The sequence below is a fragment of the Myripristis murdjan genome, chromosome 9 (assembly GCF_902150065.1).
Source record: "Myripristis murdjan chromosome 9, fMyrMur1.1, whole genome shotgun sequence".
Lineage (NCBI taxonomy): Eukaryota > Metazoa > Chordata > Actinopteri > Holocentriformes > Holocentridae > Myripristis > Myripristis murdjan.
Genome location: NC_043988.1, coordinates 32,343,908 through 32,359,036, shown reverse-complemented (window position 1 = coordinate 32,359,036; position 15,129 = coordinate 32,343,908). Strand labels below are relative to the sequence as shown.

Sequence of the window (15,129 nt, the reverse complement as noted above, 5' to 3'; positions counted from 1 at the left end):
AAAAAAGGCCAACTTGTCGGAAAAGCAGCCTTCTCCTACTGTTCAACACAGGCTAGAAATAATTAATTTCAAGAGGAATGTGTGTGTTTCCTCCAGATGGATCTGATGGTAGCTTTGTTAATTTTATTGGAAAATATAGTTTCCTTTTTAAACATCCTGGATAAAGTATGTCCGGCATCCATGACACTTACTCCATTGAAAAAAAAAAATATTTTAAGGTGTTTTTAAGTTTTTTTCTTTTTTTTTTTTAAGTTTGTCGGTTGTATTCTACATAGCATGTTTATTTCAAAAGGAGACAAACTTAAATATATTTTCCATTGACCCCCCCACTAACTCTCTCCAAAGAGCACCTGAGTCTCATTTGCCTGATTGAGGACCCACACGGTGCTCCTATCCTGTCCTAAGTCCCACTTTTTACTGTGTACTTCCTGAACTTCAGTCAAATGTTATTTTAGCTGGAAGGAAAAGGAAACTTTTATTCATTTTAAATTTATACATGAGTCTCAATGCTTCTTTCCCGATTCTGATGATTCTTATGCTTTTACACTATCATTTACACACCTAATCAGTGCACAGAAATTATGCATTTTCTTTGTTTTGTCAAAGCGGTGATTGTGGCACAACCTTTGCTTTTGCTGTAGTTCCTGCACCATGGGGGCGAGACCCTCATACCCACTGCTTAACACCTTATGCTGTGTCATGTATGTGAGGGGGCAGAAACAGTTAAATAAAACATGTACAGACTAAAGCTCTTTAGAATAACTAAGATAAAGAGGGAAAGTGGTTTGGACTGTGGTTTGTCTGGAATTAGCTTATATTCTTCTCTATAGGCTTCTGTATGTGCTAGCTTCTTATGATAGATTAAATGGCTGATTCATGTAGCATTAGCACATTTCCCTTAACAAAAGCCTCATTCACTTCAGATTAGCTCCCCATCAGTCCGACATGCTGAACTGAGGGAGCTTTTATGAATGGAAAGATTTATTCTATATTAGCGTTAGGTTTTTAAAAAAGCGTTGTTTTTTTTTTCATTTCTTTACAGTGACTAGACCAATACAAGACCCTGAATGGTTATTCTAAAGCTACAAGATTATTAGATTTTCTTAGTATGTTACAAATTAAATTAAAAAAAGTCATTCTGAGGAGCATAATTTCAATAATTTGCTCTGGTTTGTGAATGGAAAGTCAAGCATGAATTCTTGTAGAGGTGGCTCCCTCAGAAACTCCTGCCAATGTGGCCTTGAGCAAGGCATTAACCCTCGACTGCCCCAGCTGAACTGCTAAGCGGCCAAAAGAGCAGGAGTGGTGTTTTTTTTTTCACCTGCAAGGTCTGAGTGTCTGACTCTGTCCAACAACTTGCAACTATTCTCCTAACATGTTTACATAATGTGACATATCGCTGGGTTAGATTAAAGGTTGGTTAACGATTGGAAAACGATTCAGAGGACTTAATTACACCGCAACCATGAGATAACCCTTGAAACTTCTTCATGAAAGGTTAATTAAACCTAAATGTACTTCTACAACCCAACATACTTTATCAGTGTTATTCAGGGAGCTCAATGGGGGCATTTTATTTAGTGCAACCGCAAATGAACTCTTGCTTCTACTTCTGTCCAATGCTTATTACTTCTTTTCCAAGTGGTTCTGTGTGATACAGCAAACAGGGTCACAGGAATATTGTCAGGACGCCATGGCTTTGATCTTTTATCACTGCTACTAGCAGTGATACAAATCTTGAGTATCAAGGTACTGAAGCCAATTTTGCTCTTGCACTTTTTCTCAATGTAAGAACATCCTCTTAATACTGAAAATGTCAAAAAACGTGAAAAAATGCAGTTTTGGGGGCCCTGCATTGCCGTAAAGAACAATTCTGTTTGTGACCAAATGGACATGACAACGGGCAATCTCTCCTGACAGCCACACTGACGGACGACCAAATCCCAGCGGAGTGGAGAAAGGGACCCTTTGGCCGACAGACAAGAGGGATTATTTATAGAGAAAACAAAGCTAAATGTGTGTCAGCGGTGCCAGGAAAAGCTCGCCCGGGCTTCTGGTGTCACTGCCCCCCCATGACATGGCTGTGATTGTTGATGAGCTCTATTTCAGAGGCTCTAAACCTGTGGGCTGATAACCCCGCTGGAGCTCAGGACACAATATTGTGGGCCACACTGTGGGACACACTGATGGCCACACTGAGGGCCACACTGTGGGACACACTGATGATACTACCCGCTCATTGTACATGAACTGCTTACTTTTTAGGGGCTGCTGAATGTGGGCAGACCTATTTCAAGGTAGTTACATTCAAAATGCTTGCACTTACATATCCCTTCTCCCACATATTCCTCCTCTATTTGCTCTATATGCTCTTGCCTTGATGCAAAAATCCCTTCAGCCTCTGCTCAGGTCTCATTCCTTTGCCGGGAACTTCTCCATCAAACATGATCATTCAAGGGTCACAGGAATAAATAGTTGTAGAATAACGTGATCACCAGCTTGCAATCTGACAGTTATTCTCACTGTAAGTCCCTCAGGGCAATGGCATCAGCTAAATGTCTAAAATATACATGAAATAAACGAGCTGCCCTTCCATTGGGGTTATGGGATAGTTTGAAGAATATTTATAAGGCAGAGAGACAGCGAGAGTGATGGTGAGGGAGAAAAAATGAGAGACAGATTGCCTTAGGCTGTATGTCATTAAAGAAATAACTTCCAACAGTGCTAGTGCAGGGCAGATGAGGTGTAAATGCCTGAAAGGGGACTTCTGCCCCGCCAACTGGTGTAGTTCCTGTTGGGAACATATGAGTCACTTCCAGGTGGCTCAAGGCTCCGTGCAGAGTCTTTTCACTGGAACAGTAACCCAGATTCAAAGCAGCGTACCTGTGCTGAGTTGGTGTTGGCCTCCACCTCAGGGACGTAGGGGTAGTGGATGTAGAACATGTCGTTGCGGACCATCTTCTTCCTCATGCGGCAGGGCCCCTCCGTCATCTCCAGCACAAACTTGTCCAGGTGGGAGCCGATCGGCGGGCCCCACAGGCCACGCTCACGCAGCAGCTCGTACTCGATGGACGCCCACTCCTCCGTCACGTACTTCAGGGCGTTCTGCTGCCGCTGGGAGATGGAAGCACAGGTGGAAGAGTGGGATGTTTTTTTTTTTTTTAAATTTTAACGAATGCTGCAATCTGTCACTATAAAAACATGGGTGCACCTTAAGAATTATTTGGCTTTGTGTATGCATGCTTGTGGTTTGTTTTTTGTTTTTCTTACCATCATATATTAAAGCTTCCATGTTAGGAGGCACATACACTCAGGCTATGCTTGGTCTATTTAACTGTCTCATTTAATTTATGCTTCCAATACAACAACACCATTTATTTATCCTCCTCCAGAGGCTAAATAAATGGTGCCTTGTTGCCAGTTTAGCTGTAACATGTGGATCTTTAAACAAGTCCCATTTGGTCCAGTTACAATTCAACATTTCACCTAAAACCAAAAGTGGACGTAAGCAGCTATTGATCCAAAAACTTCGATTATCCTGTTGCAGAACTCCTTTTCTCATATAACGAGGGAAAGCCAGCTGCAATTGTGGAAACAGTTCTGCAATAGGGTAATTACAATGTTTGGGTGAATAACCAGTAATGTACACTTTATAATGGACTGAGTTTGCATCAGGTCATATTCTTTGTGATGCTTAAGACAATCTTGCAGTGTCTACAGCTTCTGAAAGTTCATCTTTGGACTAAGCCGGGAAATGGTATCCTGTTACAAAGAGTAACAGGATACATGTTCAGCCGGATCAGTTATGCCATTGTTTGTGCACAGAATTTTAATAAATCACTTTGCTGCTGCATAGAATAGCAGTTCAGATCTGACATTAATCCAACCTAGATATAATAATCCCACTCCACCCCTCCCCCACAAGTGTTTTTCACACATGAGGGTAAACACTTAAAGCCTTGTCTGTATTATATGAGAGGTCGTATTAGGTGGTGTTCTGCATCTTGTCTGTCACTCCTGTGTTGTGTAACTGTTCTGTAATGAGTCAGCACCGATCAGCCAGGCTGAACCCATTGTACTTGGCAAATTGAAGCGACTCTGATTGGGATACGAAGTGTGTCTTTCCTGCGTAATTTAATTTTTAACACTTACACAAGGAACCTGTGAAACTCCTAAATTTGACTGTTTTGAATGTGACATGCAATGGATGCGGTGAAAATCTCTAATTTTCTGATTTTTCCAAGGTCAGTTCCACCCATCAGACATTAAATCGGTGCTGTACCTCTTGATACTCTTTGTACTGCATGGCCACCAGGTCTCGTACAACAGCGATGTGCGTGAACATCCACTGGAAAGTCTCCTGTTGGTTAGACAAGGCTAAAATTATACAAAGCTGAATAACACCATGCCTTAGGTTTAATTAGGTTTGATTCATGTTAAACATACTACAGGTGAAAACTCACTAAAATCATGCTGTGTGTGTGTGTGTTCAGTGTGTGTACCTGTGCAGACAAGTTGTTCTTGTTGAGGCTGTTCTCTTTCTTGTTGCGGCGGACGCCTGTCAGCTTGGAGAGGCCAAAGCCACTGCTGACCCGGGACAGTTTGGACTGGGTGGCCGGTGCCACTGCTTCACCACGACTGATGCACTTCTTCTCATGGACTGACCAAAAGAGTAGGAGAGAGGGACAGAGACAGTGATTTTTAGCAGGGATGCACTGCACCACTTTTTGAATGCAGTACTGTTGCCAAGTACAAATCTTAGTATTAAATATTAACCGATACACCGATACAGAGTACCAATATGATCCATTCTTTTCACTCAACAGTGTAGCTTGGACCATTAGTTTGGGCTCACTGGACTAAACTGTTGACATGAAATCATTCTTTTTCCGACCACTTGAGAGGAGAAAATCAAGAAAACCAATAGAGAAAATAGAGAAGAAATAGACATTTTGCTTTAATTTCTAACATTTTACTAAGGAGGTTAGTATTGGATATTAGTCTTGAGTAAATCCTTATCATTTCATCCATTTTTTAACAATGATCATCCATTTGAATAGCACCCCCTTCCAGGGCAAGATGACCTAAGGCTCTAACATTGACTGTGACTTGGTATTTGGAAGAAATATCATTTATAGGGAGAAAAGTGGCAGGTGAATGCTGGGAATTTAGTTGACTAAAATGAAAGATTTCATTTAGGAAGCAGTCTGAAATACATTTCTCTTCTTAGAAAAAAAAAAAAAGCAACCTCTTGCAATCTGGAAACTGAAGCAGTCACTATTGCAATTTCTGATATTTTTATCCTCTCTAGTGCTGCTCTACGCTAAGCTACTTTCACAAGCCACTTTGATTACATAACCCAATTTCAGGAATGGAGAGGAACCTTGTAACAATATTTGGTTACCTGCCAAAGTGGCTCATGGAGGGGACTAACTTACATCTTTGGCAGGTGGCTGGTGGTAATTTACCATTCTGCTTGCATCAGCAGAAATATAGCACTGATAGAGGGAGGGAGAGAGGGAGGCAGAGACAGAGAAAGGAGAGAGAGTGACAGAGAGAGAGAGAGAGGGAGACAGAGAGAGAGAGAGGGGAGAGAGAGAGAGAGAGAGAGAGAGAGAGAAGATGTGAAAAATAAAGGAGAGATTTCACAGGTGGTAGGGTGGGAAGGGGAAGGCAGAGGGGGGTAAAGCAGGAAAGAGGGGCGGATCAGCGATATCAAATCTGTACTGTTGGCTTGGCTCCCGGACTAAAGGACCTGCTGTACAAAACAACCAGAACCACAAGATGAGCCCCCAAAATAGTTGAGAGCTGGTTATGTCACTGATTATGAGACATAAACAGCCAGCTCTTTTGTTCCAACAAAAGAGCCATTAGTCATTTTTAACTGTTCAGCTGTCACTGAATATGATTGTATGTATTTTTGTGACTGTGATCATGCCCAAAAGCACTTCTGATGAAAGCGAACTGGTTGTTTGTGCATGTAAAAATAAATGTACAAATAGCGGTGCCCACTGTATAGAACTTATACTACAATCTATGCTGCGCTAGTACTGTAGATGATTATTTACTGAAGGCTGTACAAGAACCAAATTAGTATATTTCAAAACAAAATTCTGATGTAATTCAGCCAAATCGACAGCTGGTCAATCTCTGTTTTGCTAAAACTACTAATGTTACTACTGCTATTATTAAAAATGTGAAAGTTGTTGAAAGGAAGTTGTTTTTTCTCTTCACAGGGAGGTCAGAAGTCTCGGTCAGACCGTTTCTTATCAAGGATGAAGCCAAAGGGCTGAAGCGCTTCAGCTGATGTGCAGTGAGGCTGCAATGCAGTGCAATATCGCTGTAATAGGGTAAGTATGCGTATATGTGTGTGTGTGTGTGTCCCTCACCCAAGTGGTTCTGCCAGCTTTTCAGGGCTGCTTCTTCCAGGGCGGGCCGGGCGGTGGCGATGTCCACATGGCCTCTGTCATTGGCGGGCAGAGACACCTTGAAGATGTCCTCCAGCATCTGCCGCTTGCTGTGGATCAGCTCCGTCCACACTCGGTTCACCGCCTTCAGCAGCAGCTGACGCCCTGTGGGGGGAGCAGCTCCGGGTCTTAACCAGGGTTCCCACCATAGCCCTGATGTGACTTTTCCATGGCTTATCATAAGTAAATCAGTGTGCCTTCATGAATGAAAACTGGTGCACTGTTTGCTAATATTGTTTCTTTTTGGTTTGGTTTCCAGTTTGGTTTCCAGTTGGACGCTTTCAAAGTATTCAACCCCCATGAGTTTTTCCTCATATTGTGCAAATAGTGCTTGGATGCAAAATGGAAAGAATTGGGATTTTTTTGGGCCCTATTTTACCCACAATAATCCCTAATACCAAGAGGGATTTTCTCAAATTCACAAATTAATTAAAATATTCCCCATACAACTCCCAGTCTTAATGGAAGAATGGGGGAAAAATCCTCTAAACAGCATGTATAGAGCTGATACAGATGTAAAGCACTGTACATACACACCCACACACACACACACATACAAAGAGAGTGTGTTACCTTCACTGACGTCATGACTGTGTGTGGCGTCGGCATCATTCTCTGCGGGCATCATGACATGCCAGGTTGTCATCCGGGCCTCCGCCTCCAGACCGAAGCCCTCCACGCTACTGCAGAGAGAAACACGCTGGCTCAGGACCAAACTGCCACACAGAGACCCGGGAATGGCAGATCGCAGGGAGAGCGAGATGGTGCAGCCACATTACTGCTGCTTTTAGGCAGCAAATAAGTCTGTTTTCCAGAGTCCGACAGTGTGTTGTTTCAAAGCTCATTGTGTTCCCAGCAGGGTAGGAAAGTATCAATTTTCGCCACCTGCTGCTGTTTTGGAAACCATCAGCCACTGTGGCCAGAAGACATAACAGAAGATTGTAATTGGATGCATCAAAAGCCTGTGTTGTGTAAAATGCAAAGTCTGACTGCAGTTTTAGTTTTGCAAACATTCCTCAGAGGCAAAGCAGCCCCGGAGGCAGAAATAATCTCACCGGTTTGGTTAGACCAAATTACCTTCTAACCTAGATAACTCAGTTTGGCTGAAGTGCATTATTTTTTATTTATTAGCAAGAGTGTAGGCTGCATATTATTAGCTACCTCCTATCTTAACTCTTGTGTTTTTCACAGGGCTTCAATCTAATGTTACTGAGTCAGAAATCTTGGGCTCTGTCCATTGAGACTGACTCATCCGATGAGATGATTTTTCCCTCCAGAGCATCTTCCCTGGAGAGATGCTGTCTCACTAAAACTCCAATCTGAGAGACGGTATACCTTAATGCCAAAACCATCGACAGACTTGTTGACGGTGATTTGTTTGGTGGTAGGAGTGACTAACTGCTATCAACTGCTAAGTCCAGTGCCTTAGAGATGGTTCTGATTTGAGGGACGTTATCGTTTCTGCCATCTTCTAAACTGAGTTTGGAAGAGGCACCATTCACACCATTCATCTTCTCCACCACAAATGAATGTACATGCACAGATGCCATATAATGAGTCAGCGTTGTGAATCATGTGTGTTCACATAAGCCGAGCATAACAGTTGGACAGCTTTCTGATCAACATAACAGACAAGAACAACATCTTGAAATATCATGCCGAGTTCCCAATTTGGGAACAACAAAGTACATTGATCCATCTATCTCTATATCTGTCTCTCTGTCTCTATCTCTCTCTATCTATCCATTCATCCATCCATCTTGTAGTTTTACTGTTACATCTCGCAGTTTCAATATGTTATTCATCTGAATATTGCAGTAAAACTTACCACAAGTAAGTTTTCTGCTTGAGTGCTCAAACCTTCAAATGCTCTGAGTGGGCAAGAAGTTCAAAATGCTAATTCTTAGGTTTTAACTGACACTTTGTAGGCTAAGGATTATGCACAGTATTAGAACATGTTTTTTTTTTTTTTTCAAGAAGCTGTGTTTACAACCTTGTATCGTGATTATGCATTGAAAACTAGGTAGAATTTTAACAATTTTTCCAATTTCCTGAGCAGACAGTGGTGCGTGGTTTGCTTCAAAATCCCTCACCTTTCGATGAAAAGCGTCTCAAGTCATGATGGGCAACAAAGTATTTCTCACAACTCCCCTGTCACAACACTGCCCTTGAACCTCTCTGAAGGTCCCAACATGATTTGTTTGAGACTGGAAGATGATTCATGGAATGTACAAAAAATATATTTCTCACATACAAATTTGAGAAGGTCTCAGTCACCCAGGTTGAGGCCTGGATTTATTTCACCTTACCTTCCGCTGTGCAGGCAGATGAAGCAGTGAGCCAGGCAGGCCACAAAATCCTGGTCGTGGTTGCCCGGCCCGAGCACCAGGTTGCGGTTGACAGTCAGGACCCGCAGGGCGTCCAGCAGGGCCACCTGCTGTGCTACCGTCTTGTGGGGCCGACAGAGCTGGTAGAGCACCGTCCGGTTCAAACAGTGGTAGATGGTGTCGAGGGAAAGACCCTGGGAACGCCTCTTAGACTAGACGGAGAAAGAGTGAGGAAAAAACAAACAAAAAGGAGGGGGAAAGGGAGGATTTGAGGAAAGAGGATTTGGAGTAGGAAGTGAGAAAGTGAAAGAGTGCAGGGGATGGATGACGGATTGATAGGGCAGAAAAATGTGAAAGAGAAGAGGGTGGTTTACGTACGAGAAAGATTTAGAGTGTGAGGAGTGAGAGAGCCACAAAAGAGGGGATGACAGGAGACATGGACAGGGAAGAGAGGAGAGAGATGTTGTAGAAAGAAATTTTGGAGTAGGAGTTGGGAAGAAAAGAGGGGGTATGAAACATAGATGAGGTGAAAGAGGAAGGGACAGAAAAGAGAAAAACGGTTAGAGGGAAAGGATTTGTCATAGGATAAAGTGGTAGAACAACAACAAGGTTGACATAGTCGTGGAGGAAAGATGTGGCGTATTGTGGCACTGCTGTGGTTTGGATGCAAACAGAGCCGTGGGAATATGTTGCTAGAAAGAAGATTTGTTTGAGCAACCAAGGCTGACCTGGGTTAAGTCTTTTAGCCCAGTCGTGTGGTCACTGTGCCTGAGCAGAGAAATGCTTAAGGAGTTCACGACCAAATACAGTTGCAATTACAAACTTATACAGAATGGCTTGACACTGGGGTTCTCCTTCATATTTTACTAATGTAGTTCGGCTGCATGGCATTCATGGTAGAAAAGCCTTTTAAGATAGATACAGGATAAATGAAAGGAAGGGGAGCTCTATAGCACAATGATAAACTTCAGAGTGAAAATGAAGAATTGTTTTAAGACTGAAATGCCCTCAATGTAGTCACAGTTGACAGCAGGAGACTAAAATAATAATTGTCAACATGCCCAGAGGCTCAGCTTGTCCAGATTATGTGCAGTCAAGGTCAGGAATTACATAATGAAATAAAGAAGAGAGTTGAGTGGCACACCACAGGAGGATAATGTGAGGTTAAAATTAATTTAATTTATGTTCTGCTATCTATATGATGATCTGAAAAATGTTCTTTGCAACAAAACCCTCCAATTTCTGCCTGTTTGTACTGGTCAGATCTTTATGAAAAACTGAGACTCATGTCAGAGCCAGACTCCATGTGGTGCACTTGATCTGAAAATCCCAGCAAACCAATACATAATATTATATGAGGGATTTGTAAATGTTGTACGCATCTATAGTGGGAAACGATGTAGGCAGGGTGTCATGCAAAAATGTGCAGATTGTGTTCAAAACACTTCAATAAAATAAATATGAAAAACAGATATAAGCCAATTCCTTTGTTTAAGCAGTACAAAGGATGACCAGCTATCTCCTGAAACCACTAAGGCACTGATCACATCAAGATATCACCACAGAACAATGGCACATTATGGTATGAAAAATTAATTTCAGTGGATAATCTCCTAATCCTCTCATTTGCACAGTAGTTTATATCTTCAGGCATTGCATGAAAGCATGATTCAACATCCACAACACACGTAGAAGGAGAGATTTACATGTACTTGTGCTAGCTAATATTATTACTGTAAAGTGGTAGTTATTATAGAAGCACTTCCCTATACATTTATCTAGAAACTGCATTGCAGATAATTATTTTTTGTTTATATCTTTGATGTTTTACAAATGGTCCAAAACAGTATCATGTGACATAAAAACTTCTTAGTTGCAAAACATTTTTTAAAAATAAATTCTTACACTTAAAGAGAGCATTTTTTTTCTCACCAGTCATATGTATAGTATAGATAGAAACGCCGAATACCTCAATTACACATGCATGAGAGACCACATGCACACCAACCCACACACACCTGTCAGTCAGTCAGGCCCTAATGGAATTACAGCCATATCTAATATTTGTGCCTCTATTGGCTAAGACGAGTAAGTGAGCCTGGCAGTTAGATGGCTGCTGCTTAGCTAATTTAATCCTGAGCTTGTTCAGCGGTTGCATTAGCAGTAAAAAGACTCGTAAAAGGGCCGTTTCATTTCTCTATCAAGCGCAGACAGACGCCTCCTGTCTGGCTCGTGCTGCTCGGGAGACGAGCGTTTGGTCTCACAGTCGAGGCTCTGCGAGCAGGGTGGGTATCTGCCTCCAGTCACCAGCTAAATGCTGCTGCTTTTTGCTGTGGCTGATAAGTTTGTCTACTATAACTCCATTCTGGCACGTAATCAACAATCCTCTGGAGATCTAATTCTGTTCTACATATAGTTTTTGTCTGCTCTGCTTGCAAGTCTGGACTTTTAAAAGCCTGTGCAATTACAGCAAGGCTGCATCCCAGAATTTTAGCAAAGTGGGAAATGCTGAGAGAGTTTGCTGAGAGAAATGCTTCCTCTGAGAGAAAATACAGAGGAACTGGCCGTTTGAAACTTGGCCAGGGTTTCTCCACCCCTGAGCTTTCTCTGATACCGCTAACTGACATCATACCATGGCAGCATGTGCTGTAAATGTTGCACAGCGTTACTTAAGATATTTATGATCCTCATAATGCATTTACGTTCAATTTTCAGCATCACATGACCATAAATCAATAAAAAAACCATCTGTGTGGTTAATGGCTTAACATACACTTTTTAATGTTAAGCTGCATTTACGTTTTCCAGCGATCTGGGCGAACTAACTAGATAATACTGCCATATTTCATTGACAGAACAGTAGCTTTTTCCATGGGTAAAATGAAAATGTCACAGGCAGAGCACAGAAATTACAACTCACCAGCCCAGTTGTGCCTTACAGTACCGACTTCTTCAGCTGTCCTTAATGATTTTCATGAATCAAATAGGATTCATTTGTAATTATTCTGATATATGGGAATACTGATAATCATCTGAGTTGACTGTCTGTTCTACACTAGAGAGAACAGGTGGAAACTGACGGTTTTCTGCACAGTGTTCCCCTGAACATACCTGTCCTATGAGCTGCACGATGAAGTCCACCACCAGCTTGGACTCCTTGTTGAACATGCCCTGCCACAGCTTGTCCACCACACGCTGCGTGAAGTAGAAGACGTTGTTGACCAGGGTTTGGTAGCTGCCTCCACTACTGATGGGCAGAGATGCATCTTCACCTGGGTGGAACAGAGGAGCAAGAAATTTTGTTAGATCCATTAGCTGCCATTGGTGAAGTCTCTGGATATGCATTATCCCATTTCTAATACTTCAGACAATTCTTTGTTGAATGTTGCAGTAAAACCACAAACTTGAGTGACCCGACTCATTAAGAAACTATTTTTTTGTTTCGTTCAATGGCAGAAAAAAACAGAGCAGAGCTAAAGGGTAATATTAGTTTGCTAAATAAAAAGTGGGTCCTCCATAACGGCTGTAGTTTGACAGATATGAGACTGACGCTTGACTGAACAATCCTTTCCCGTATGAACAGGATCCTACGTCATTATCAACAGCCTTCACTCTAAAGATAAATGTCCGACAGCCAATTGTACCATGTTTGAAGTTTCTATTGCTTTAGGTACAGTGTGATGGGGAGAACATAACCTGAAATGCATAGGTTAAACTGAAACTGAATAATTTACTTTATTTACTATAATTTATTTGGAGCCGACTGAGTCTATGTTTTAAGATCAAGGAGCACGACCAAAATAAGCCTCCAATTTTTTCACTACTGAAGATAATAATAATAATAATAAATTTTATTTATAAGCGCCTTTCTTGACACTCAAGGACACTTTACAATAATAAAAACAAGTACAATAAAACAACAGATAAAAGGCATACACGGTAAAAAGAAATGGAGAAATGGAACAAAGTAGTTATAGTTACAGAGAATAGGCTATCTTGAACACGTGTGTTTTGAGTCTGGATTTGAACACAGGACACAGAACACTTTTACCAACATGTAGGTTTCTATCATCTGTGGGAAATTATTTGGAGGCTCCTTCTGTCTTCCTCTCTGCTGTGTTTGGCATCTTTTGTTTTCCTGTTTTAACCTGAATTTTTCATTGCTCTTGTTTGGCCTTTCTCTACAGCTTTCAGATGTTATTTTGCTTTCTGATTATTTTGCTTTTGCTATGCCTGTCAAAACACTTTATAAACTAGGTTTTTGATGGTGCTATAGAAGTAAAGATTCTTATTATCGTTATTATTATTATTACTACTACGACTACCATACTTTAAAAATCCAATATATTAAATAGGGCCCATGCAGCCATTTAAAATGCAGCAGTTGTTTTGCAATCTCCTGGGCTGTTTTGCTGACTCATGGGTGCAACCCTTAAAGACCCACTGAGCCAAATAAGAAATCTGTCTAAGCAGTTCTGCAGCAGCTCATCTGGGGTGTTTTATGCCTGATCATCAACCTGGACTTCCAGTGCATGTTGACCTGTCGTGGAGGCTCATTTATATTCCCGGGTGGACACCACAGGCGTGTAGCAGTGGTGTTTATACTACTTTGTGGAGTCTGGTTGTTCCACACATGTGCAGTAGATCGCAGCTGGTGCACTTGCAGCCAGGAGTAGCGTAGTGGGCGTGGACTCTGGAGTAGTGATCAGATTTACATCATGTGGCTCCTAGCAGACCCTCATGTACTCTAGCATTTGGTCAGATGCTGCTTAACTGTGGCTGCAGCTGGTGAATTTGACCATTTAGTTGAGATAAAACTTGCATAATCTTGGCGGGCAAACTACTTGGATGCTCATGTCCATTTTAAAAATCTAGCTGACAGGGAAACCAGTAAAACTAGCAGGTGAATTTTGGCATGTGCAGCCACTGTGGCTTGTGACCTAAAAAGCAGGTTTGCTGAGCTAGCTGCTGGTGTGGGAGGTGCTGAGGAAAGTGGCCTGACCTAGAAGGACATCAGCAGCCAGCAGATGCTCCATGACACCATCCAGGATGTAGGACTGAAACTCCTTCTGCTGCGTTCTGGTGGAGCGCTCCGGAGAGGCCTAGTGGGTACAAACCAGAAAACAAGCACAGTTCAGTTATTACAGAGTGACAGATTTAAAAACTATTAGTTTTCATCTTAACGTGCTTAGGACCACTTTCACAAGGCAACAAGTTCTTTGAAAATGCAACCTTTTCCTTCCGTTTTGGCTTCCTGTCCGCACAAAAATGGGTTTATAAATGCTGTTTTCCTTTTGCTGGGTGAACCAAGAAAATGGTATAATTTGATACTAATGTCACCTCCATTACTTTTTTCTTTGCTCACAGCAGAGACATTGACGTCACACAGCTGACACTTTTGACATTCTCCATTATTTTCAAAAACATGTATTTATTTGTAACTTTCAGTTCAAGCTCTGCCTCATCATCTGTCCATGCAAATGATTTACCCTTGTTTCTGTCATCCAGATTCTGCAGAGTATTGGACATTAATAGGCCATTTTAAACTATATTTGTACTTGCATTTGTAATACAGTGATGTCAATAATCCACTGCAATCGCTTCTCTTCTTCTCATGTGCACGAAGACATTTTCGTCTACCCTAAATGGCACTCTTTTTGATTGCAGCCAGTTTTCCTTCCCTGTAGATAACCCTGTCAGAAAATGGGTTAGGGTGTTCTCACCTCCAGTAGCAGGTCGATGATGGGCGTCTGCTTGCTGGCTGGAGTCATGCACAGGTTGTCCATGATCAGGACTCTCATGAAGTCAAAGACATACTTCTTGGCGGGGTGGTTGGTCAGGAACGTCTTGGAGCCCACGTTGCAGTACTCAGACTGGCTGCGGTTCATACCCGAGTCCCCGGCGAAGGCTTTGAACTCCTCTGTGGGAGAACCCGCCTCGTCGTCCAAATCTGTGACCTGGGGGGGACAGAGACACAGATTTGGTAAATTTTTTCAACACTTGCTATGTTTTTTTACAAGTACAGCAGGACTGTACTCCAGCACAGAGCCAAGAATAATGACAGTGTGACATCAGGTCATCAATACAACAGAACAAAGAAGAGAAATGAACAGACAGATGGGTCTCACAGTGATGGGCGTAGATGGCTTCTGCTGTTCAATCCTACAGAGCAGCCTGAGTTAAAGTTTCTTTAACATGTAACTTAATTTCAAGGCTAGGCTTGATTTAAAGGCTGCACAGCAACAATTAGCATTATCGAGGAAGCTGCCATCAACACATTTCCCACTGAGGAAAAACTGCAGCCTCTTGCAATTTCTTCTTGAAATTGTAGTGGT

At 42.0% G+C, this 15,129-nt stretch overlaps 1 protein-coding gene across 2 annotated transcripts in view; it reads right to left on the bottom strand.

Moving 5' to 3' along the window:
* The window catches only part of wdfy3 (WD repeat and FYVE domain containing 3), a 150,144-nt gene that overhangs the window by 35,680 nt on the left and 99,335 nt on the right, over positions 1-15,129 (bottom strand). For both annotated transcript variants that reach the window (XM_030059309.1, XM_030059311.1), the window contains 9 exons: positions 14,518-14,751; positions 13,797-13,896; positions 11,906-12,066; positions 8,777-9,006; positions 7,041-7,150; positions 6,390-6,572; positions 4,503-4,660; positions 4,283-4,360; positions 2,884-3,114 (listed from right to left, as the gene is read on the bottom strand). In XM_030059309.1, the coding sequence (XP_029915169.1) occupies positions 2,884-3,114; positions 4,283-4,360; positions 4,503-4,660; positions 6,390-6,572; positions 7,041-7,150; positions 8,777-9,006; positions 11,906-12,066; positions 13,797-13,896; positions 14,518-14,751 (1,485 nt within the window). The remainder of the gene's footprint in view (positions 1-2,883; positions 3,115-4,282; positions 4,361-4,502; positions 4,661-6,389; positions 6,573-7,040; positions 7,151-8,776; positions 9,007-11,905; positions 12,067-13,796; positions 13,897-14,517; positions 14,752-15,129) is intronic.